This window comes from Macrobrachium rosenbergii, chromosome 7 (genome assembly GCF_040412425.1).
Source record: "Macrobrachium rosenbergii isolate ZJJX-2024 chromosome 7, ASM4041242v1, whole genome shotgun sequence".
Lineage (NCBI taxonomy): Eukaryota > Metazoa > Arthropoda > Malacostraca > Decapoda > Palaemonidae > Macrobrachium > Macrobrachium rosenbergii.
In genome coordinates, this window is record NC_089747.1 from 15362627 (window position 1) to 15387500 (window position 24874).

Below are 24874 nucleotides of genomic sequence, written 5' to 3' on the forward strand. Positions count from 1 at the left end.
TAATCCGAGATATTTGTTATATTCACAGTTTTAAAGATGCAAATATCTTGTAATATCCAATTTACTCTACCTCAGGATGCCACACACATAAGGGGGAATTATAATTGATAAGTGCTTCATCACCAGTGGGATTCGAACTGCCGACTGGTTAGGAGCGACGATGAACAGTGACGCTTTTAACACTGAGCCATTGATGGTAAGAGCGTCACTATTAATTATCATTTCTCTTGAGTGTATGTTATCCCCGAGATTGAGTGATCTGGATATTATACAACATTTGTAGCTTAGTATTTGTGAATACACACTGTACATACATGCATACATACGTACATATATATATGTATATATATATATATATATATATATATATATATATATATATATATTCATATATATATATATATATATATATATAATATATTCATAGATATTAAGCTACAAATGTCGTATAATATCCAGTTCACTCTATCTCGAGATAACATACACCCAAGAAGAATTATAACATATATATATATATATATATATATATATATATACTATATATATATATATATATATATATATATATATATATATGTGTGTGTGTGTGTGTGTGTGTGTGTGTGTGTGTAAGTGAACTAAAGAAATTTAGACTTCTGTCATCAAAATAGCTTAAATATTTGTTTTTTAATTAATTTTTATTTTTCATTCTCGTTTTGTGTTATAATCAACTGTGACTGAAACTATAAAAGTTCTAACTTCCTTTGTAGTGACTTGTCATTCGAAGACATTTATTTTCTCATCTTCACGGTCGTCTTCATTTACATGACCTCTGAAATCCGTCGACGTCTTCAGGAGCCTCTTACACCATTCCCTCAGTTTCTCCAAGTGCTTTCGAAGGCTCCGTGAGGAATCTCCCGAAGAAAGAATGGCGTTGAAGCCGAAATGACGATCTTTGGGGTTCCCGAAGCTCAGTGGCTTTTTCTGATTCTAGCGTTTTGATCAGGTTGAAAGAAAGGTAACCATGTCTCTCTTTGGCAAAGTTACTTTTGTTGTGAACAGCGTCCTGGCTCTGATCCGAACTGGATCAGCGATGTTATCTTTTGTGAATGGAAATATTATCCAAAACCTTGGATATTTTATTGGTAATAACGCGATGGCTCTTATTCTGGGAGGGCTTCTTGGAAACATGTGTGACCAGTACACGGAGGAGAAGAAGACTGCCCGATTTGCTCGAGATGCTACCGCACGACTGGAAGACGACCTTCGCCATGCTACGGAAATGATCTCCCGTCTGAAGGAGGCGCGGAAGGAGGCTGAGGAGAAAAACTTGAGTCTCCTTGATGAAATTGACAACAGGAAGAATACCGAAGCAGCGCTTATCCGGAGGAATGATGATTTCAACAACGAGATGAAGAAGAAGATAGAAGAGTATGAAGACGCATTGATCCGGCAAGGAATGGAAATAGACAGTCTAAAGGAGAAACTCGCAGAAAGAGATCAAGTATGTGAGAGGAACCGAAAAAAACTGGAAGAACTGGAGAGTCAAGTCTCGGACAATGATTTTTATTGTGGTTACCTAGAAGAGAAAGTCAAGGATCATGAAGCGGAAAGGAAACGACTGAAAGAGGTGACCACAAAACTCGAAGATCAGCTGCGAGCCTCACAGCGAGAAAGAAATCATGGAAATGAGGCGCAGAGGAATTTAGATGTCCAGAAGAATGTCCATACCCTGGAAGATAGACTTCAGTTGCTGCAACGGGAAAATGAAGACCTGAAGGAGAAATTATCTGAAAGAGAACGACAAATGGCCTCGGTGAATAATTCTATAGTAAGTGAAAAGGATAAAAATAATACTCTGGCTGAAGAGAACAAGGTCTTCAGAGACAAGATTACTGAACTAGCAGATCAAAACGGAACGCTTCAGAAAAAAGCACGCAGGAGAAGACGCAGGTAGAAGTTCTTTATCGGCATCGTGTTCCGGAGGCGTCGCGATCTCCTTGGTCCATACGATGGGGTTGGCTTTGGGATGGGTGTTGGCTGTTGTATCCCCCACCCCCACCCCCCAAGCTTTCAGCCAACGTGGGAGGCCCCCCACCTCCCACACACCCATCCTCCAGCCAACTTCATCGACTGGGCCAAGGCGATCGCAACAACCCTCGGAATGTGACGGAACAGTACAAACAAACGGCCAGTCAGGATTCTGGCTGCCATCCACTCACTGACTGTACCCTTACAAAAGGTCTTCTCAGTAATAATAATATGTCTCGTTAAAGAGAATGGAAGCATCTGTGGAATGAATTTTATCTATGGCCTTCTCAAGTTCTTCTTATTATCTTCTTCTCATCAAGGCTGATATTTTGTAATAACTGGCTGATGTTCATGGCCAGTCTCTTTAAGGAAATCAGCAGCTGTCAGCCCACTTAAGGTTGGGTATACCAGTTCGAGACATAGGCAACTTTGCCTCTGTCATCGAAACTGGATTGCTGCCCACCTTTGCATGGTGGCCTATCTCTTTAAGGAAATCAGCAGCTGTGTGGGCCACTTATGTTGGGTATACCAGTTCGAGACATAGGCAACTTTGCCTCTGTCCTCGAAACTGGATTGCTGCCCACCTTTGCATGGTGGCCTATCTCTTTAAGGAAATCAGCAGCTGTGGCCACTTAAGGTTGGGTATACCAGTTCGAGACATAGGCAACTTTGCCTCTGTCATCGAAACTGGATTGCTGCCCACCTTTGCATGGTGGCTTATCTCTTTAAGGAAATCAGCAGCTGTGTGGGCCACTTTATGGGTATAGTTGGAGACATAGGCAACTTGCCTCTGTCCAGTTCGGAAATCAGACACAGGGCAACTTTGCCTCTGTCATCGAAACTGGCTTGCTGCCCACCTTTGCATGGTGGCCTATCTCTTTAAGGAAATCAGCAGCTGTGTGGGCCACTTGGTTGTTGGTATACCAGTTCGAGACATAGGCAACTTTGCCTCTGTCATCGAAACTGGATTGCTGCCCACCTTTGCATGGTGGCCTATCTCTTTAAGGAAATCAGCAGCTGTGTGGGCCACTTAAGGTTGGGTATACCAGTTCGAGACATAGGCAACTTTGCCTCTGTCCTCGAAACTGGATTGCTGCCCACCTTTTGCATGGTGGCCTATCTCTTTAAGGAAATCAGCAGCTGTGTGGGCCACTTAAGGTTGGGTATACCAGTTCGAGACATAGGCAACTTTGCCTCTGTCCTCGAAACTGGCTTGCTGCCCACCTTTTGCATGGTGGCCTATCTCCTTAAGGAAAATCAGCAGCTGTGTGGGTCACTTAAGGTTGGGTATACCAGTTCGAGACATAGGCAACTTTGCCTCTGTCCTCGAAACTGGATTGCTGCCCACCTTTTGCATGGTGGCCTATCTCTTTAAGGAAATCAGCAGCTGTGTGGGCCACTTGTAAGGTTGGTATACCAGTTCGAGACATAGCAACTTTGCCTCTGTCATCGAAACTGGCTTGCTGCCCACCTTTTGCATGGTGGCTTATCTCTTTAAGGAAATCAGCAGCTGTGTGGCCACTTAAGGTTGGGTATACCAGTTCAAGACATAGAACAAACTGGCTTGCTTGCTGCCCACCTTGCATGGTGGCCTGGCTCTTTTAAGGAAATCAGCAGCAAAATACTTGTTGTTATCATAGGCAACTTTGCCTCTGTCATCGAAACTGGCTTGCTGCCCACCTTTGCATGGTGGCTTATCTCTTTAAGGAAATCAGCAGCTGTGTTTGCCACTCCTAAACTGGTTGGGTATACCAGTTCGAGACATCAGCAGCTGTGTGGGCAACTTTGCCTCTGCCTCATTCATCGAAACTGGGATTGCTGCCCACCTTGCATGGTGGCTGCCAGCTGTGTGGGCCTTTTGCATGGTGACCATATCTCTTTAAGGAAATCAGCAGCAGCTGTGGGCCACTTGTTTGGGTATACAGTTCGAGACATAGCAACTTTGCCTCTGTCCTCGAAACTGGCTTGCTGCCCACCTTTGCATGGTGGCCTATCTCTTTAAGGAAATCAGCAGCTGTGGGCCACTTAAGGTTGGGTATACTAGTTCGAGACATTTGGCATGGTGGCCACTTAAGGTTGTACTTGTTGTATCAGTTCGAGACATAGGCAACTTTGCCTCTGTCCTCGAAACTGGCTTGCTGCCCACCTTTTGCATGGTGGCCTATCTCTTTAAGAAATCAGCAGCTGTGTGGGCCACTTAAGGTTGGGTGGCCTATACCAGTTCGAGACACATAGGCAACTTTGCCTCTGTCATCGAAACTGGATTGCTGCCCACCTTTGCATGGTGGCCTATCTCCTTTAAGGAAATCAGCAGCTGTCTGGGCCACTTAAGGTTGGGTATACCAGTTCGAGACATAGGCAACTTTGCCTCTGTCCTCGAAACTGGCTTGCTGCCCACCTTTGCATGGTGGCCTATCTCTTAAGGAAATCAGCAGCTGTGTGGGCCACTTGTTGTTATAGTATGACCAGTTCGAGACATAGGCAACTTTGCCTCTGTCCTCGAAACTGGATTAAGGCTACCTTTTGCATGGTGGCCTATCTCTTTAATGAAATCAGCAGCTGTGTGGGCCACTTAGGGTTGGGTATACCAGTTCGAGACATAGGCAACTTTGCCTCTGTCCTCGAAACTGGATTGCTGCCCACCTTTGCATGGTGGCCTATCTCTTTAAGGAAATCAGCAGCTGTGTGGGCCACTTGTTGTTGGGTATACCAGTTCGAGACATAGGCAACTTTGCCTCTGTCATCGAAACTGGATTGCTGCCCACCTTTTGCAGGGTGACCTATCTCTTTAAGGAAATCAGCAGCTGTGTGGGCCACTTAAGGTTACAGTATACCAGTTCGAGACATAGGCAACTTTGCCTCTGTCATCGAAACTGGATTGCTGCCCACCTTTTGCATGGTGGCCTATCTCTTTAAGGAAATCAGCAGCTGTGTGGGCCACTTAAGGTTGGGTATACCAGTTCGAGACATAGGCAACTTTGCCTCTGTCATCGAAACTGGATTGCTGCCCACCTTTTGCATGGTGGCCTATCTCTTTAAGGAAATCAGCAGCTGTGTGGGCCACTTAAGGTTGGGTATACCAGTTCGAGACATAGGCAACTTTGCCTCTGTCATCGAAACTGGATTGCTGCCCACCTTTGCATGGTGGCCTATATCTTTAAGGAAATCAGCAGCTGTGTGGGCCACTTAAGGTTGGGTATACAGTTCGAGACATAGGCAACTTTGCCTCTGTCATCGAAACTGGATTGCTGCCCACCTTTTGCATGGTGGCCTATCTCCCTTAAGAAATCAGCAGGCTGTCTGGCCTACTTAAGGTTAGGTATACTGTTGAGACATAGGCAACTTTGCCTCTGTCATTGAAACTGGATTGCTGCCCACCTTTGCATGGTGGCCTATCTCTTTAAGAAATCAGCAGCTGTGTGGGCCACTTAGGGTTGGGTATACCAGTTCGAGACATAGGCAACTTTGCCTCTGTCCTCGAAACTGGATTGCTGCCCACCTTTTGCATGGTGGCCTATCTCTTTAAGGAAACCAGCAGGTGTCTGGTCCACTTAAGGTTGGGTATACCAGTTCGAGACATAGGCAACTTTGCCTCTGTCATCGAAACTGGATTGCTGCCCACCTTTTGCATGGTGGCCTATCTCTTTAAGGAAATCAGCAGCTGTGTGGGCCACTTAGGTTGGCAACTTTGCCTCTGTATACCAGTTCGAGACATAGGCAACTTTGCCTCTGTCCTCGAAACTGGATTGCTGCCCACCTTTGCATGGTGGCCTATCTCTTTAAGGAAACCAGCAGCTGTGTGGGCCACTTAAGGTTAGGGAATATACCAGTTCGAGACATAGGCAACTTTGCCTCTGTCATCGAAACTGGATTGCTGCCCACCTTTTGCATGGTGGCCTATCTCTTTAAGGAAATCAGCAGCTGTGTGGGCCACTTAAGGTTGGGTATACCAGTTCGAGACATAGGCAGCTTTCCTCTGTCATCAGAAACTGGCTTGCTGCCCACCTTTTGCATGGTGGCAAGGAAATCAGCAGCTGTGTGGGCCACTTGGGTTGGGTATACCAGTTCGAGACATCAACTTTGCCTCTGTCCTCGAAACTGGATTGCTGCCCACCTTGCATGTGTGGCCTATCTCTTTAAGGAAATCAGCAGCTGTGTGGGCCACTTAAGGTTGGGTATACCAGTTTGAGACATAGGCAACTTTGCCTCTGTCATCGAAACTGGTTTGCTGCCCACCTTTTGCATGGTGGCCTATCTCTTTAAGGAAATCAGCAGCTGTGTGGGCCACTTAAGGTTGGGTATACCAGTTCGAGACATAGGCAACTTTGCCTCTGTCATCGAAACTGGCTTGCTGCCCACCTTTTGCATGGTGGCCTATCTCTTTAAGGAAATCAGCAGCTGTGTGGGCCACTTAAGGTTGGGTATACCAGTTCGAGACATAGGCAACTTTGCCTCTGTCATCGAAACTGGATTGCTGCCCACCTTTTTGCATGGTGGCCTATCTCCTTAAGGAAATCAGCAGCTGTTGGGCCACTTAAGGTTATTAGGTATACCAGCTCAAGACATAGGCAACTTTGCCTCTGTCCTCGAAACTGGATTGCTGCCCACCTTTTGCATGGTGGCCTATCTCCTTAAGAAAATCAGCAGCTGTGTGGGCCACTTAAAGGTTGGGTATACCAGTTCGAGACATAGCAACTTTGCCTCTGTCATCGAAACTGGATTGCTGCCCACCTTTGCATGATGGCCTATCTCTTTAAGGAAATCAGCAGCTGTGTGGGCCATTTAGGGTTGGGTATACCAGTTCGAGACATAGGCAACTTTGCCTCTGTCATCGAAACTGGATTGCTGCCCACCTTTTGCATGGTGGCCTATCTCTTAAGGAAATCAGCAGCTGTGTGGGCCACTTAAGGTTGGGTATACCAGTTCAAGACATAGGCAACTTTGCCTCTGTCATCGAAACTGATTGCTGCCCACCTTTTGCAGGGTGACCTATCTCTTTAAGGAAATCAGCAGCTGTGTGGGCCATGGGTTGGGTATACCAGTTCGAGACATAGACAACTTTTGCCTCTGTCATCGAAACTGGATTGCTGCCCACCTTTGCATGGTGACCTATCTCTTTAAGGAAATCAGCAGCTGTGTGGGCCACTTGGTTGGGTATACCAGTTCGAGACATAGGCAACTTTGCCTCTGTCATCGAAACTGGATTACTGCCCACCTTTGCATGGTGGCCTATCTCTTTAAAAATCAGCAGCTGTGTTGGCCACTTAAGGTTGGGTATCAAGACATAGAGCAACTTTGCCTCTGTCATCAAACTGGCAGCTGCCCACCCTTTGCATGGTGGCCTATATCTTTAAAAATCAGCAGCTGTGTGGGCCACTTGGTTGGGTATACCAGTTCGAGACATAGGCATCTTTGCCTCTGTCTCGAAACTGGATTGCTGCCCACCTTTTGCATGGTGGCCTGTCTCCTTAAGGAAATCAGCAGGTGTCTGGCCCACTTAAATACCAGTTGGAGACATAGGCAACTTTGCCTCTGTCATTGAAACTGGATTGCTGCCCACCTTTTGCATGGTGGCCTATCTTTAAGAAATCAGCAGCTGTGTGGGCCACTTGGAGGTTGGGTATACCAGTTCGAGACATAGGCAACTTTGCCTCTGTCATCGAAACTGGATTAGTGCCCACCTTTTGCATGGTGGCCTATCTCTTTAAGGAAATCAGCAGCTGTGTGGGCCACTTGAGGTTGGGTATAAGTTCAGCATGACAACTTTGCCTCTGTCATCAAAACTGGCTTTGCTGCCCACCTTTTGCATGGTGGCCTATATCTTTAAGTCAGCAGCTGTGTGGGCCACTTGGTTGGGTATACCAGTTCGAGACATAGGCAACTTTGCCTCTGTCCTCGAAACTGGATTGCTGCCCACCTTTTGCATGGTGACCTATCTCTTTAAGGAAATCAGCAGCTGTGTGGTCCACTTAAGGTTGGGTATACCAGTTGGAGACATAGGCAACCTTTGCCTCTGTCATTGAAACTGGATTGCTGCCCACCTTTGCATGGTGGCCTATCTCTTTAAGAAATCAGCAGCTGTGTGGGCCACTTGGGTTGGGTATACCAGTTCGAGACATAGGCAACTTTGCCTCTCTGTCATCGAAACTGGATTGCTGCCCACCTTTTGCATGGTGGCCTATCTCTTTAAGGAAATCAGCAGCTGTGTGGGCCACTTGGTTGGGTATACCAGTTCGAGACATAGGCAACTTTTGCCTCTGTCATCGAAACTGGCTTGCTGCCCACCTTTTGCATGGTGGCCTATCTCTTTGAAATCAGCAGCTGTGTGGGCCACTTGTTGGGTATACCAGTTCGAGACATAGCAATTTTGCCTCTGTCCTCGAAACTGGATTGCTGCCCACCTTTTGCATGGTGGCTATCTCTTTAAGAAATCAGCAGGTGTCTGGTCCACTTGTTATACCAGTTCGAGACATGCAACTTTGCCTCTGTCATCGAAACTGGATTGCTGCCCACCTTTTTGCATGGTGGCCTATCTCTTTAAGGAAATCAGCAGGTGTCTGGTCCACTTAAGGTTGGGTATACCAGTTCGAGACATAGGCAACTTTGCCTCTGTCATCGAAACTGGATTGCTGCCCACCTTTTGCATGGTGGCCTATCTCTTTAAGGAAACCAGCAGCTGTGTGGGCCACTTAAGGTTATACCAGTTCGAGACATAGAACAGCTGCCTCTGTCATCAAAACTGGAATGCTGCCCACCTTTGCATGGTGGCCCACCTATCTCTTTAAGGAAATCAGCAGGTGTCTGGTCCACTGGTTAGGTATACAGTTCGAGACATAGCAACTTTGCCTCTGTCATTGGATTGCTGCCACCTTTGCATGGTGGCCTATCTCTTTAAGGAAATCAGCAGCTGTGTGGGCCACTTAATGTTGGGTATGTCAGTTTGAGACATAGGCAACTTTGCCTCTGTCATCGAAACTGGATTGCTGCCCACCTTTTGCATGGTGGCCTATCTCTTTAAGGAAATCAGCAGCTGTGTGGGCCACTTAAGGTTGGGTATACCAGTTTGAGACATAGGCAACTTTGCCTCTGTCATCGAAACTGGATTGCTGCCCACCTTTTGCATGGTGGCCTATCTCTTTAAGGAAATCAGCAGCTGTGTGGGCCACTTAAGTTGGGTATACCAGTTCGAGACATAGGCAACTTTGCTTCTGTCATCGAAACTGTCTTGCTGCCCACCTTTGCATGGTGGCCTATCTCTTTAAGAAATCAGCAGCTGTGTGGGCCACTTGAGTTGGGTATACCAGTTCGAGACATAGGCAACTTTGCCTCTGTCATCGAAACTGGATTGCTGCCCACCTTTTGCATGGTGGCCTATCTCTTTAAGGAAATCAGCAGCTGTCAGGCCCACTTAAGGTTGGGTATACCAGTTTGAGACATAGGCAACTTTGCCTCTGTCATCGAACTAGATTGCTGCCCACCATTTGCATGGTGGCCTATCTCTTTAAGGAAATCAGCAGCTGTGTGGGCCACTTAAGGTTGGGTATACCAGTTCGAGACATAGGCATCTTTGCCTCTGTCATCGAACTGGATTGCTGCCCACCTTTTGCATGGTGGCCTATCTCTTTAAGGAAATCAGCAGCTGTGTGGGCCACTTAAGGTTGGGTATACCAGTTCGAGACATAGGCAACTTTGCCTCTGTCATCGAAACTGGATTGCTGCCCACCTTTTGCATGGTGGCCTATCTCTTTAAGGAAATCAGCAGCTGTGTGGGCCACTTAAGGTTGGGTATACCAGTTCGAGACATAGACAACTTTGCCTCTGTCATCGAAACTGGATTGCTGCCCACCTTTTGCATGGTGGCCTATCTCTTTAAGGAAATCAGCAGCTCTGTGGGCCACTTAAGGTTGGGTTTACCAGTTCGAGACATAGGCAACTTTGCCTCTGTCATCGAAACTTGATTGCTGCCCATCTTTTGCATGGTGGCCTATCTCTTTAAGGAAACCAGCTGCTGTGTGGCCACTTAAGGTTGGGTATACCAGTTCGAGACATAGGTAACTTTGCCTCTGTCATCGAAACTGGATTGCCGCCCACCTTTTGCATGGTGGCCTATCTTTTTAAGGAAATCAGCAGCTGTGTTGGCCACTTAAGGTTGGGTATACCAGTTCAAGACATAGGCAACTTTGCCTCTGTCATCAAAAAACTGGATTGCTGCCCACCTTTTGCATGGTGGCCTATCTCTTAAGGAAATCAGCAGCTGTGTGGGCCACTTGGGTTAGGTATACCAGTTCGAGACATAGGCAACTTTGCCTCTGTCATCGAAACTGGATTGCTGCCCATCTTTTGCATGGTGGCCTATCTCTTTAAGGAAATCAGCAGCTGTGTGGGCCACTTAAGGTTGGGTATACCAGTTCGAGACATAGGCAACTTTGCCTCTGTCATCGAAACTGGATTGCTGCCCACCTTTTGCATGGTGGCCTATCTCTTTAAGGAAATCAGCAGCTGTGTTGGCCACTTAAGGTTGGGTATACCAGTTCAAGACATAGGCAACTTTGCCTCTGTCATCGAAACTGGATTGCTGCCCACCTTTGCATGGTGGCCTATCTCATTAAGGAAATCAGCAGCTGTGTGGGCCACTTTGGTTAGGTATACCAGTTCGAGACATAGGCAACTTTGCCTCTGTCATCGAAAACTGATTGCTGCCCACCTTTTGCATGGTGGCCTATCTCTTTAAGGAAATCAGCAGCTGTGTGGGCCACTTAAGGTTGGGTATACCAGTTCGAGACACGGGCAACTTTACCACCGTCATCAAAACTGGATTTCGGCCCACCTTTTGGATAGTGGCCTATCTCTTTAAGGAAATCAGCAGCTGTGTGGGCCACTTAAGGTTGGGTATACCAGTTCGAGACATAGGCAACTTTGCCTCAGTCATCGAAACTGGATTTATGCCCGCTTTTTGGTTAGAGGCCTATCTCATTAAGGAAATCAGCAGCTGTTTGGGCCACTTAATGTTGAGTATACCTGTTCAAGACATAGGCATCTTTGCCTCTGTCATCGAAACTGGATTTCTGCCTACCTTTTGGATGGTGGCCTATCTCTTTAAGGAAATCACAGCTCTCAGGCCCACTTAAGGTTGGGTATACCAGTTCAAAACATAGGCAACATTGCCTCACGCATCGAAACTGGATTTCTGTCCACTTTTTGGATGGTGGTCTGTCTCCTTAAGGAAATCAGCAGCTGTCAGGGCAACTTAAGGTTGGGTATACCAGTTTGAGACATAGACATCTTTGTCTCTGTAATTGAAACTGGATTTCTGCCCACCTTGTGGATGGTGGCCTGTCTCCTTAAGGAAATCAGCAGCTATCACGCCCTCTTAAGGGCCCCATAGACGTTATGATTGCCGGATCTGGTCGTCTGAACTTGAAGTAAATTTTACTGTCTATCGTGTTCTCCTCTAACCAAAAGTGGGCGGAGTCCGTCGGGCTTTCCGACTAGCTCGCAACCTGCCATTGCCAGGTTCATGACTTCTGTTTTAGTTCATGTGGCCGGAAGCCTCCACGTCTATGGCATGATCTTAAGATTTACTTCAGTTCCAACTAGAAGTTGAATGGGAAACATGGCACCTACGTCGGCAGATAAGTTCTTGGAGGAGTTTATTGAACGTCGTAGGAAAGCGAAATGAGTATTATGATAAATTAGTTTGAAAATTACAGGAGCAGGATGCAATATATATATATATATATATATATATATATATATATATATATATATATATATATATATATAGTTGGAGAAGAGAAATGGATGATCTCATGCTTATTTATCTAATGAATTGAAACTTACCCTGGTGACTGGTTTAATTATCGGAGAATGGACGAGCAGACCAACATGATATTATTATATATGGTCTCCCTCTTCTAGAACTACACAGGCCTGCCTCTTATCTGAATGATTGACAATTTCCTGTCTTAACACTTGCGTAAACAATAAACTTTTAAACTGGCCATGGTTATCAAACTTGTCATCCCATCTCCCTTTAACTGACAACATAAGTGGCTTTTAGAGTCTCGCATACAGCATTTCCTGTGGTCACCCACCTGATTAAACATTCAGTGTGTACATCTCCCATAAACACTATTTTCAAAGTTATTACAGTCAATACATGAAAAACACAAGAGAAAATATATAAGCATTGCACAAAAACACATATTACAAAATCACCTCGTTATATTTCACAACACATGAGAAATATAAAAGAAAGTGTATCAAAAAATACAGAAAACATATTACTTTTATAGAATACACACATATCATAAGACAAATTATAATATATACATATATAATATATATATATACACATATATATATATGTGTGTGTGTACATATATATATATATATATATATATATATATATATATATATATATATATATATATATATATATATGTGTGTATGTGTGTATATAAGTTTGTGTGTGAGTGTGCATGTTAATATAATAATAATAATAATAATAATAATAATAATAATAATAATAATAATAATAGTAAATTTTGATGTAAAACCTTTTTCGATAAAAATTTTCTACTTAACAGCGATAATGAAATGCAAATACTTACATCCCATACCTGGCCAGGAATATTAAATTCAAAATATCTGTGTCATCTAGGTACTGCAAATGCAAATAGCAGTATTGGCATGTTCCGTAATTATGAAATATTTGTTCCATGGCGGGGAGGGTGGAATGGCGGTGAAAATGCTGCGCCATATTTTGAACCCGACCATTCAAAGAATATTAATCCCCAAAAGCTACAAAATATTTTGGTGCAGTACCCTCTCCTGATTTGCTTCTGCACGTTTACACACATGTGCGTACAAAATGTGATGTATATATATATATATATATATATATATATATATATATATATATATATATATATATATATATATATATATATATATATATATATATATATATATTATATATATATATCCATACATACATATATATGTATATATTTATATTATATATATATATATATATATATATATATATATATATATATATATAATAACCACAATTCCCTCTTAACTTCTCGAATTCTTCGCACTTTTTGGATACGCTTGTCACTACAAATACTTAGATCCAAATACAAGAGTATGAAGTAATTCTGTTGTCCGTAGCAAGATTCGAACCCGCATCTGGAGTATCAGAACGAGGTCTCTTTATCGACCTGACCTTCGAAGAATTCAAGAAGTTTAGAGGGCATTGTGGTTATATATATATATATATATATATATATATATATATATATATATATATATATTATATAGTATATATATATATATATATATAATATATATATTATAGTTTAGAGGGCATTGTATATTACATATTACATACGCATCTGGTGAAAAGTGACCGGTGGACTCTCTCTCTCTCTCTCTCTCTCTCTCTCTCTCTCTCTCTCTCTCTCTCTCTCTCTCTCTCTCTCTCTCCATATATATATATATATATATATATATATATATATATATATATATATATATATATATAATCGCTACCTTAGCGTTCATTTGACAAAGAAAAACTGAGGACTTCTCAATCAGAGGTCAAATCTTCCTTAAACAAAAATATTCAGTGCTCAGCTTTGCATCTCTGATTGCATATCGCAGCATGTCAGACTTCCCAGTTCCCGGTAATTAAGAAACCGTTGCATTGAAGGAGCCATGACAGGGACGGATTTAGGGTCATCGGAAAAGATTGACCCCTCATCTTGTGCTGACGATAATTTTCATTTCTCTTGGATGATATTCCATTATTGGAAGAGCTCTCATTTTTATTTTGTATTTCTGATTCTTTGTTTGTTGTTTGCGCTTCGCTTTAGATAGTCTGTTTGTAAGAGACTTGTCCCGTTATCTTAGTTAATCTTGGTTTATAGAGTCTGTATTTGTTTGTTATTTTCCTCACTGTTTTTCTCTTCCATTATACGGATATTCTGTTTTGTGAAAGCCTGGTTTGCAAGTAAATTAATCATTAGGCTTATTCCATATACTACTTTGCACATATCAAATAATAATAATAATAATAATAATAATAATAATAATAATAATGTATAAGCAGGCAATCTCGCTTACCAATAGATGACAAGGACAAACCTATTATTGTGAGTGGATATAGGCTGGCCTTGCAAATCAGAGGTCTGCATTTCGAATCCCTAAAGAGGAGTTTTGTCTTTATCAGTAATGACAGTAACAAATGTTGTGGAAAATTGAAACGATGAAATACAGTTAGACCCTTTAATTAACTAGATGAAATATTTGCCCCAAGGGGCATTGGGTACAGAAAGGAAAGCAAGTTGTCCTTGTGTATCGAACTGGAGTTTAAATTTGATTGGTCAAATAGAATGGCTCCAGTGTGACACTGTCCAACCCAGTTATTTCACGTGCACTTCATTTAGCTATTTAATAGTTTTCTGATGACATTGTTGCTAATATCCACAATATTGTAGCTGTTGCTGTTGTTTTCATTAATAAGAAAAATATAGAGAGGATGTTGAAAATGTGAAACATGTATATTACAAAGGTAAGTGCTTTCGAATTAAGCCCGTTCACTGTTTCTTTATTTTTTAACAAATATTATTCAAACTGATATGATACCAAGCTTAAAATGCCGTCAGCAGTGAACTACGGTTTGCAAGGGATAGCTATTTCCCACAGCATTATATGGCACATAAATCTGCATAGTATTTATCATAATATGGTGGGGTAGGTAAAAATATAAGGGAACAGCCACGCTGTTATCTATGATATATACTTACATTCTGGGACAACCACCAGGCCTTGCGCAACTGAGAAAGGATCCTGTCACAAGTGTTAGCAAGCAGCCTTCGTTCAAACATTACGTAAAGTACCATGCTGAAATTAGCAGCAGTTTTGAGAGTGAGAGAGGGAAGGAGAGAGAGAGGAAGCAAACCTATGGTAAGTTAACAGTAGTTTTCCCAGAGGCTCTTTTTTTAAGCCTATGTAGGCGCTTGTTGCCAGTTAATTGTTTAAAAGGTATTAGACCGATTACTCAACCAAATAGTTGTTCATGGTGGTTGTTCAGGTAGGTAGCCTCCACGTATCGTCTATATTATAGATTTGTTACTTATCTAAATGTTTTGTTTTGCTGTCATTTGTTCCTGTTTTTCTTACATTTGCTATAAAGAATTAATTAATAGACTTCATTCGGAAATGATGTCGTCCTTAATTTCGACGGTTTGTTAGTTTTAGCATTCTCTCTAAAGTACTGAAGTCTTTATATCATATAGAATTTACTCCCAGTTTTTGACATTATGACGTAGGAGAACAATTCTTATTATAAACTGTGAACGCACCAGTTAACTACCTCAGTGAAGAGTGTGGAACGTGGTTCTTAGGCCAGAACAATGTAGTTGGCTATAGGAGCCAAGGTCTTCAGCATAACTTACCCCGTAGGGGGTTAGTGCCGTCAGTGCACCTCATGCGGTGCTCTGTAGGCATTACTTAAGGTTCTTTGCAGCGTGCCTTTGGCCCCTAGCTGCAACCCCTTTCGTTCCTTTTACTGTACCTCCTTTCATATAATCTTTCTTCCATCTTACTTCCCGCCCTCTCCTAACAATTGATTCATAGAACAACTACGAGGTTTTCCTCCTGTTACACCTTTCAAACCTTATAGCGTCAATTTCCGTTTAAGCGCTGAATGACCTCATAGGTCCCAGTGCTTGGCCTCTGGCCTAAATTCTATATTCAATTCAATTTAATTCAGCATAACTTATACAAACTAGACGTGCTGCTATGTATTTTATTTTAAGAAACAACTTTTATGGTTTAAGTTTCTAAGATTGGCTTTCCAAACTAACACAGTTCTTAAATGTTTGTCCTTTTAAGTCATTGCTTTTGAACATCAAGGTTTCAGGTTGATTTATTTAAATCTACGCTCTTATTTTTCTGCTGTTTGCCTATATTTTTTTTTAAGTAATTGCCCCTCTCCCATTGTGTGTAATGTGTTTTGTGAACTGTTTTTGTGAGAGTGCTTCTTAATGTTTAGATAAATAAAATTATCCAGTTTTCTTTTTTTTCTATTTACTCAATTATTTTCCCACTGCATAATCTTTTTCCTCCAGAAGTGGTTTCAAGGTATTCTGTATAAAGCAGTAATAATAGTGACGTCAGTACTGATGACATCAGCAACAACACCAATAATAATTTTGTTGATAATGTTGATGATGCAAAGAGAGAAGAGCGAGAAAACAATATTCGTACGTAATTGCCAATGTGACAAACACATTGTATTTTTACGTAAATAATGACAACTGTTTTTCTTCTCTTCCAGGTCGCAGTATAACCATAACAACTACGGGTAAGTATAATTTTCTTTCCTTCAGTTCTTAGGCTTTTACCTCCGATGTTACATGGCATTCGTTAGCTATAAGGTTCAGAATTGCAGACGGTGCAACAGTCCAATTTGACCGTTATTTGATTAGTTTGGTTGCGTCCCGTGTTTTTCTGTAGAGTTATGTATTCTGATCCCTTGTGACCAGCTATTGGCTTCGAATATCTAGAAGAGAAAATAGAGAGTCAGGGCTTAACGGGTATCTGAGTTTATATATATATATATATATATATATATATATATATATATATATATATATATATGTAAGTATGTATGTACAGTATATGTATGTTTAGACATACATATATATATTTATATGTATATATATATATATATATATATATATATATATATATCACAGTAATTATAACATTTTTATATACTTTCAACATCATTAACAAAAACAGAAATTCATGAGTCTGACTGCAGTTACTAATTTGAAACAATATTAAGCTATTTTCTTAGCAACCCCTGAGCATCGGATAAATTTTTGGTACCTTTACTCTCATCAGGTTTAAGTAGGTTTCCTTATCCGTGTTACAACGAGAGGTGTGTGGAAAGGGATTGTTAAGCCAACTCTCCGCTATGGAACTATAATGTGGATGTTAAATATAAAAGGAAAATTTTGAGGCTGTTGAGATGAACTGTTTACGCAGTAAATGCTGCGTGAGAAGAATTGAATGGATGAGAATATGAATAAATGTAGGAGTGGTAACAAGCTTAGGAAAAGTGTGAGGACGGATCTGAGTATTGTGAGGTGGTCTGTTTATGCGGAGAGAACGAATGATGTTAGGTTAGTGAAAAGTGTGTACACTTCAGATGCATTTTGGTGGGGAAAGACCTAGAATGGGTTGCATAGGTGGTGTACGTACAAGAGGTATTAGAAAGTAAGACCCATAATATCATAGAAAGCCAAGTGTATAATCCAGATAGGGATGAGTGGCGCTGCTGATGAGCTCTCTCTGAAGGTATATGAGGCAGCTTATGTTGGGAAAGTGCAACTGCACAGGAAATCCATCAACGAACCAGCAGTTTAAATGTATGAAAGTGGCAGTAGCTACTGTGTTTTTTCTTTCAATCCGCTTCTTGTTAGTGGAAACGGCTTCAATTTTACAAGAAAATCTTATATATTACGTTTACACACATACATATATATGTATGTATGTGTATACATATATATATATGTATATATATATATATATATATATATATATATATATATATATATATATATATATATATATATATATATATATATATATATATATATATATATTCATCAGGTGCTAGTGCATATATGGCATCCATAGCTCTCCTGCAACACCTCTACAATTTCTAAATTTCTAGCACACATTTTTTCCTTCAAGCTTTGAAGGAATAAACTAACCTGCTACTCGCTTGCTTCATTTATACCTGAACCGGCAACTGTTTCAGCCACTGACCCATGGCCAACTTCAGGACTGCACTACACTGAAACTGTTCTTCAGTATATAGGTGAGGACAGCCAAAAAATTCGAATCCAAATTAAAATTTACTGTTCAGAAAAATCAAAATCAACAAATTTCTCAGGCCAGGAATCCTTCAATTCCTGGAAGAGTCCCAGTGGCCTGCAGACATTTCTTGTACCGAGCACTTCATCTCAAGAGGCTTTCATGTTCTCTTCAAATTTAAATTTGCAAACTACTCCGTTCCCAGGTTCCTTGGATCCCCTAAGGGTGGCGATAACAGCCTTCACAAGGGAGCCATCAGTCTCCAATGTAGTAGATATTGAGAGCCTTTCATGCCTCCTCTGAATTTAAATTAGCAGAGTATTCTATTCTTAGATTCCTTGGATCCCCTGAGGGTGGCAATAATACTCACTACAAGGTATCCATCATTTTCCAACTTAGTTCATAACAAGAAGGTGTCAATTCTACTTCGAATTTAAATTTGTAGACTACGCTGGTCCCAGGGTGACGATGTTTGTCATCTAAAATGTAGTTGTCAGTAGTAGTCTCTTGCACAGAATGTCGGCTTTCCACTTTTATTGATAGTTTTCTGGCACAATCTTTATTTTCATCAATCAGTAATGTGCATATGGCTTCTGTAGCTCTCCAGCAACATCTCTACAATATCCAGCATTTCACGTCTTCATGGCTAACGTTTAGAACAGCAAAAATAAAAGTGGAGTGGCATAGACACCTTGGATGGACTTGGAGAAGCTACTTCATCACAGAGAGTAAGAAACCACAGCTACAAGAAAGTTCTACTGAGAGATTATTCAGCTGCCACTTCCTGATAGCCACCCATATGACGACGAAAATCTTCACCCCAGCGAGATCCAACAAATCTAAGACCAGCTTAGTTTGCACACTTAAGTTCGAAGGAGGCGTGAAAACCTCTCACAATAACTGCTTTGTACACGAAATATTTTCATGTCATTGAGACTTTCTCTGGAGCCAGAGCATTCGTGGAGAAGCATTCTGGCCTTTATTGATCTTCAATTTTCTGAACTTTCAAATTTGTGTTAGTTTTCAATTTGGATTATAAGTTTTTAGCTGTACTCACCGTAGATATTGGAGTGTAGTTCCATTACAGATCTAATGTAGCCCTGAAGATGGACATTTTAATGGCTTAATTAGAACAATAGAGTAGCAGTTTTAGTTTATCCCCTTGAAATGTGTGAGTATATGCAGTATGTATGTATATATACATCTACATGAACTTACACATATATGGCTGTGTATATGTGTATATATACATACATACATTATTTATATATACATATACTCGTATATATACATAATGTATGTAGAGGCTGAGAGAGAGAGAGAGAGAGAGAGAGAGAGAATTTCTGCGCACGCATGCATCTAATTTATTTCTTCATTCTTACTATATATTAACGGTTATTTTGCATTTACAGCATGCCAGCATACTAGAGATTGCATACTATTTTTAGTACCTCAGCTCTTACCGCAATAATACGAAAATCTTTCTTCTTACAGCGCTACACAAGCGCTCCATTTTAAACTGTTGAATAATTAACTAATCAACTTTAAAAAAAAAAATAAAAACTTATAGCTCTTAGAATTTTTCGTACTGTGCAGATCAAGGAGAAAAGCTTTCTCAAGTTACCTGGAAAATGAGATTCAGGGAGTTCTAAGAACCTCATTACCTACACAGGAGAAAAGAAGAAGGGAATCTTATATATTAAATTTCAAAAGAAATTGTATTCCCCTTAGGGCAGCTAATCACAGGGTAAACTTGAAATATTATCTTGTTAGAGACAGAGATATTCCGCTCTTCCTTCTGTTTTGTGCGTAAGCCAGTTTGGGTTGTTACAACTGGGAGAGAGAGAGAGAGATTTTGAATGTTAAAGTTTGTGCTTGTGTGAGATAGAGAGGGGGCGTATACATGCCAGAGAATGTGATTACGCGGAAATGAGTTTACCTGTGTGTGTATATGTATATGTATATATATATATATATATATATATATAGAGAGAGAGAGAGAGAGAGAGAGAGAGAGAGAGAGAGAGAGAGCGAGCTCAGGAGAGTGATTGGGTGTGAGTGACCAAGGGACAGAGATGTGTGCGCGTAAAGGAGAGGTGTCAGTGTATAATAAGTATTTGTGTGTGTGAGAGAGAGAGAGAGAGAGAGAGAGAGAGAGAGAGAGAGAGAGAGTCCCTTTCCCTTTTCCCTTGCATCAGACACCACGTGGGGTTTACTTTTGATCTCCCGAAAGTTAGTTTTCTACGAATAAAATCTTATTTCTTGTTTTGCTCATTAGGGAGCGAATTCAACTTCCCACTTCCTCGTCAGAATTCCTGTCTTAGAGAGAGAACTTTGGTGTCAGGGAGCCACTGCTTATTTCGTGGGCAAAGGTGGAAGGAAGTCAAATAAAATGTGTATGTACTGTATGCATACGAAGTGTGAGAATGTGGTAGGCATTTTGTGCATTGTTCATTCCTTCTTATTTTTTACATGTACCCATTGTTATGGTCAGTTAATTTTAATTACGGTTTCTTTCTTCTTCTTCTTTCTTTAGAGGCGTATCTCCGTCCCCACAGTATGGGTAAGTGTTTAAGTTATTTATATTTAAGTAACGTTATGTATAAATGTATATATCTACACATGTACATATACATATACGTTTATATGTGTGAGTATGTGTGTGTGTGTTTATTATAATGTTAATGTTTTTGTTTGTGGTGGTAAGACGGTATATTTCTTAAATTTCCCTAGAACCCTATGGCTCGTACGTATTATATTTGATTTTTACATATTTGCATATAAGTGCAAATATTTACTTGCAAACTGCGATTTTAGAGAATCAGATTTGCCCCTGCTTTTGTAAGCCAATTTCTCGAATTTTTAATTAAGAAATTTATAGTTTGTTTTGCAAGGGAACTCAAAGAGTAATTGTTTATTGTGACGCTCTCTACTGGATACAACAAGGCCAAGAGAAAGAGAAGGTCTGCTCACTTCCCCCCAAATCCCCTATGCAGGCGGAGCTTTGTTTACCTCCTTATTGCTTCGGCAGGTGAATTGCCGTAAAGAAAACGAAAAAAGGGACCCTAAGCAGGTACCTCTTAAGATGCGTCATCGCCTACGTAGTTACCCCAGGTGGGAGGCGACCCCACCCAGTTGGATAGACCTTGTCTCTCTTGGCTTCGGGATATAGTACGTTTTTCATGTTGAGAAGTAGGGACGCGTGTTTCGTCTTCACACAAATACAGACTCACACCCACGTAAGTGATAACTAAAGTCTGCTAAGTAAAGGACGACAGTCGAAAGGCCTCGCAGCACTCCAGTGATTCTCTTTCCTTCGTGGGTTTTTTCTTTATTTATATATTCATCACGTTCCATATTTTCGCGATTCAGTTATAAACAAGTGATAACATGTGAATTAGAGTCCTTGAACTGCTTGAGAGACACATAAAATAATGAATGAAAGGCTTTTCCGTATGTAAAGCATCATTTTTATGTTATTACTAATTATTTCATTGGAACATGTATGCTTTTGAACCCTTCTATCTCCAAGCTCATTCAAAAGGGAATCATTAAACATTTCGAGAGTCTGTCCTAACGTCCGTTCCCTAAGACCTATTAATTTTTGCTTTAAAACACACATGCTGGTAAAAGGTGCGGCTCTTCGTATGCCCCTTTCATGCGTTTTATGCCGCATTCTAAAGCGCCATTGAGATTAGAGCGTCATAAATCTATTGGCAATTCATCGTAGAGCGTCATTATCAAGGACGTTCGTGAAGTGACCCGGTTCTCGTCCAGAGAATTAGGTCAGCGTTGCGCGACCTCTTTCTCTCCAGGTTACGCAAGAGAAATAAGGTCGTTTGGAAATGTGGAATTTATTGGCGTATATTTCGAACACGAAGGCCGACGGGGCGGAAAAATTAATGCTCTTATTTAGCAGAGATTTAAAATATGACAAATAGTAAGGAAGCAGTTTGGCATAAACTAAATGGAAGCGAGATATTCTATTTGATTTTTTATATAATTTTTCTTCGGGGAAAGAACTTCGCCTGTACGTAATTTTGTTAACAGATGGTTGCCAGATTTTGTTGTATGAAACGAAATCCTGCAAATATACTTTTCTTTGCTTAATGACAATTTAGATGCACCAAAGACTTCCTTTACAAAAAGAAAAAAAATGAAAGCTGACGATCTAATAAAATAATCTTATTACTCTTTGTTTCAGGAACAGATACCACAATAATTATGGGTAAGTTAGATTAATATTTTTTTTTTAAGTTGCATGTCGAAAATATGATTGTCAGTAGGTAGTTGTGACATCGTGATCTAAAGCTTTTCAGTGGTTTTATGTGATTAATGTCTGGTATTCATGAGCTGTGTTCATATAGGTCACTCTATGTGGCTGTATTCTAGGGAAGTGTTGCTCATTGTTCGTGTTGTTTCAAAGTTTAAGGTGAATGTGGTCTTGACTGTTGTTTTGTCTTTCCTGAATCCATGCTCAATATTTATAACACACACACACTATATATATATATATATATATATATATATATATATATATATATATATATATATATATATATTTATATATATATATATATATATGTATGTATGTATGTATGTATGTATGTATGTATGTATGTATGTATGTATATATACATATATATGTGTATATATATTATATATACATATATATATGTATATACATACACTTATATACATAGAGATGCGTGTGTGTATGTATGGTATATTTTTCATTTTTTTTTGTGAACTTATACTTCTGTGGCTTGAGAGTTAAGCTACATAGAATTTGGAGTAACCATTATGATGAAAATAATAAATCTAAGAGAAAACAATCCTAAAGAATAAGGAATTAAAAGATGTGTAAATAAAAAAAATAGCCTGTTAACCAACACCTGCCTTATCGGCGCGCGCTTATTTTACTGTTCCCTACAATGTATCTTGTAGCATGCATTCTGATATTGCATGCACTCTTGCTGCTTCCCATAATACCTTTTAATTTCTTTGTGAGTGCTCTCTATTAATCTAGCGTTATTTAGTTTAGTTCCTAAGCCAGATTATTAGCAAAAAAGAAAAAGTAAAAACTGCGCCGAAGTTTCTTCGGCGCAATCGAGTTTTCTGTACGTCGTATAATCAAGGCCACCGAAAATAGATCTGTCTTTCGTTGGTCTCGGTATAAATGCTGTATGAGCCGCGCCCCATGAAACTTTAACCAAAGCCCGGTGGTGGCCTATCCTATATCGTTGCCAGGCGCATGATTATGGCTAACTATAACCATAAATAAAATAAAAACTACTGAGGCTAGAGGGCTGCAATTTGGTATGTTTGATGATTGGAGGGTGGATGATCAACACACCGATTTGCAGCCGTCTAGCCCTAGTAGTTTTTAAGATCTGAGTTCGGACGGAAAAAGTACGGACAGAATAAAGAGCGGGCGGACGGACGGACAGACAAAGCCGGCACAATAGTTTCTTTTACAGAAAACTAAAAATTGAACTCCCGAACAATTGTAATGTGAATAAATCAACAGAAAGCTTTGCTTTGTGAATCGCGGGCAACAGCTTTAAATCTGCTGACTTGCAGATTGATGCAATTTTTATCATTGTTGTTACCATAATTCATAACGTATGCATATCCGCATAAAACAAATCAAAATAAATATTGATTCATTACCAAGCTTCCACTAAATAGAAAGCACTTGTGCTGAAAAGGAAAGGTGTAACATTGAATTAAGAGAATGTTCATGACAAATGAGTAAGAAAATCGTTAGTTTAACTTTTGAAAATACAGAGTGAAGGAGAATTCTGTGCGTCGGAGTGGACCATCAAGAAGTGGAATTCAAACCTGTTCCTTTGGAAGGTCAGCAATTCAGATGGTTAGCCCTTTATCTTCATTATTTAATATATACGTTCCTCTGGCGTCCTCATTCTTTTGTCTGGCATTCCCCATTCTTGTTTGCTTTTGAAATCGTATTTAAAAGAAGGCAAGACTCAGCAAAAGGGTCTCCCTTGCCTTAAATAACAGTCATTCAGTTATTTAATCTCGCGTTTTGATTGGGGCTTTAAGAAATTTCTTTAACTGAGAAGGGATGTCACTAGGATATAATTGAAATATGAATCTAGAGTGGCATCCCTTCCCCAGTCGACCTAATATTGACTTGGTAAGAGATTTTTCAAAATTCACGTAGAAAATGGTTCTCGGTTTGTTAGGTATAATAAGAGGCGTTTAACACAAGCCCACACCAACAGGATACCTGTTACTTTGGCCTTAGCTAAAGCTTATAGCAGTTGAACGGATGTGAAGCAAAGTAATGTATATTCTATATGATTAAGAAAGGAGTTTGAGTTTATAATGACGTAAGCTTTAGAAAATAACGAAAATGAATCATTTTTATTTTAAAGTTTATGAGAAAGCGCATTTAAAGACGTTAAACAGAAATTCCCAAAAAATAAATGAAATACTTTTCAATAAATGGAGGAAGTCGAGTTACAAATGACGTAAACTTTAGAAAATAACGGAAATTGATCATTTCAAGTTTCTATGTCTATGAGAAAGCTCGGTTCAAGACAATAAAACAAAATGATATCGTTTTCCCCGTCAGTTAGGAAGCCAGTTAAGCCCCCGAAAAAAAAAAAATAAAAATAAAAAAATAATAAATGAAATCATTTTTCTCCTGCCGTGAGAAAGCGCATTTAAGACATTATCATCATCTTTCCCTCTCGCCGCCTCTGCTAATGGACTCGCAAATGAATTTAGGGAATTTCAAGGAAAAAAAAAAAAAGAAGAAGAAAGAAGGAGACTTCTTGAGAGTGATTTTACCATACGCCGGCGCCTTTGTGTCCTTTGATGAATAGGACGTTCCCTGTGACCTTTACCTTTGACATTCTCTCTCTCTCTCTCTCTCTCTCTCTCTCTCTCTCTCTCTCTCTCTCTCTCTCTCTCTCTCTCTCTGAGTAATGGATAG

General features: G+C 40.3%; 1 protein-coding gene across 5 annotated transcripts in view; it reads left to right on the top strand.

The window, feature by feature from the left end:
• Positions 1–24874, top strand: part of LOC136840157 (glutamate-gated chloride channel-like) — a 500113-nt gene that overhangs the window by 442538 nt on the left and 32701 nt on the right. For 4 of the 5 annotated variants that reach the window (XM_067106604.1, XM_067106605.1, XM_067106606.1 and 1 more), the window contains exons 5-7: positions 16361–16387; positions 20447–20473; positions 22115–22138. In XM_067106604.1, coding sequence (XP_066962705.1) covers positions 16361–16387; positions 20447–20473; positions 22115–22138 — 78 coding nt within the window. The remainder of the gene's footprint in view (positions 1–16360; positions 16388–20446; positions 20474–22114; positions 22139–24874) is intronic. The other variant, XM_067106607.1, reaches the window with a different exon arrangement.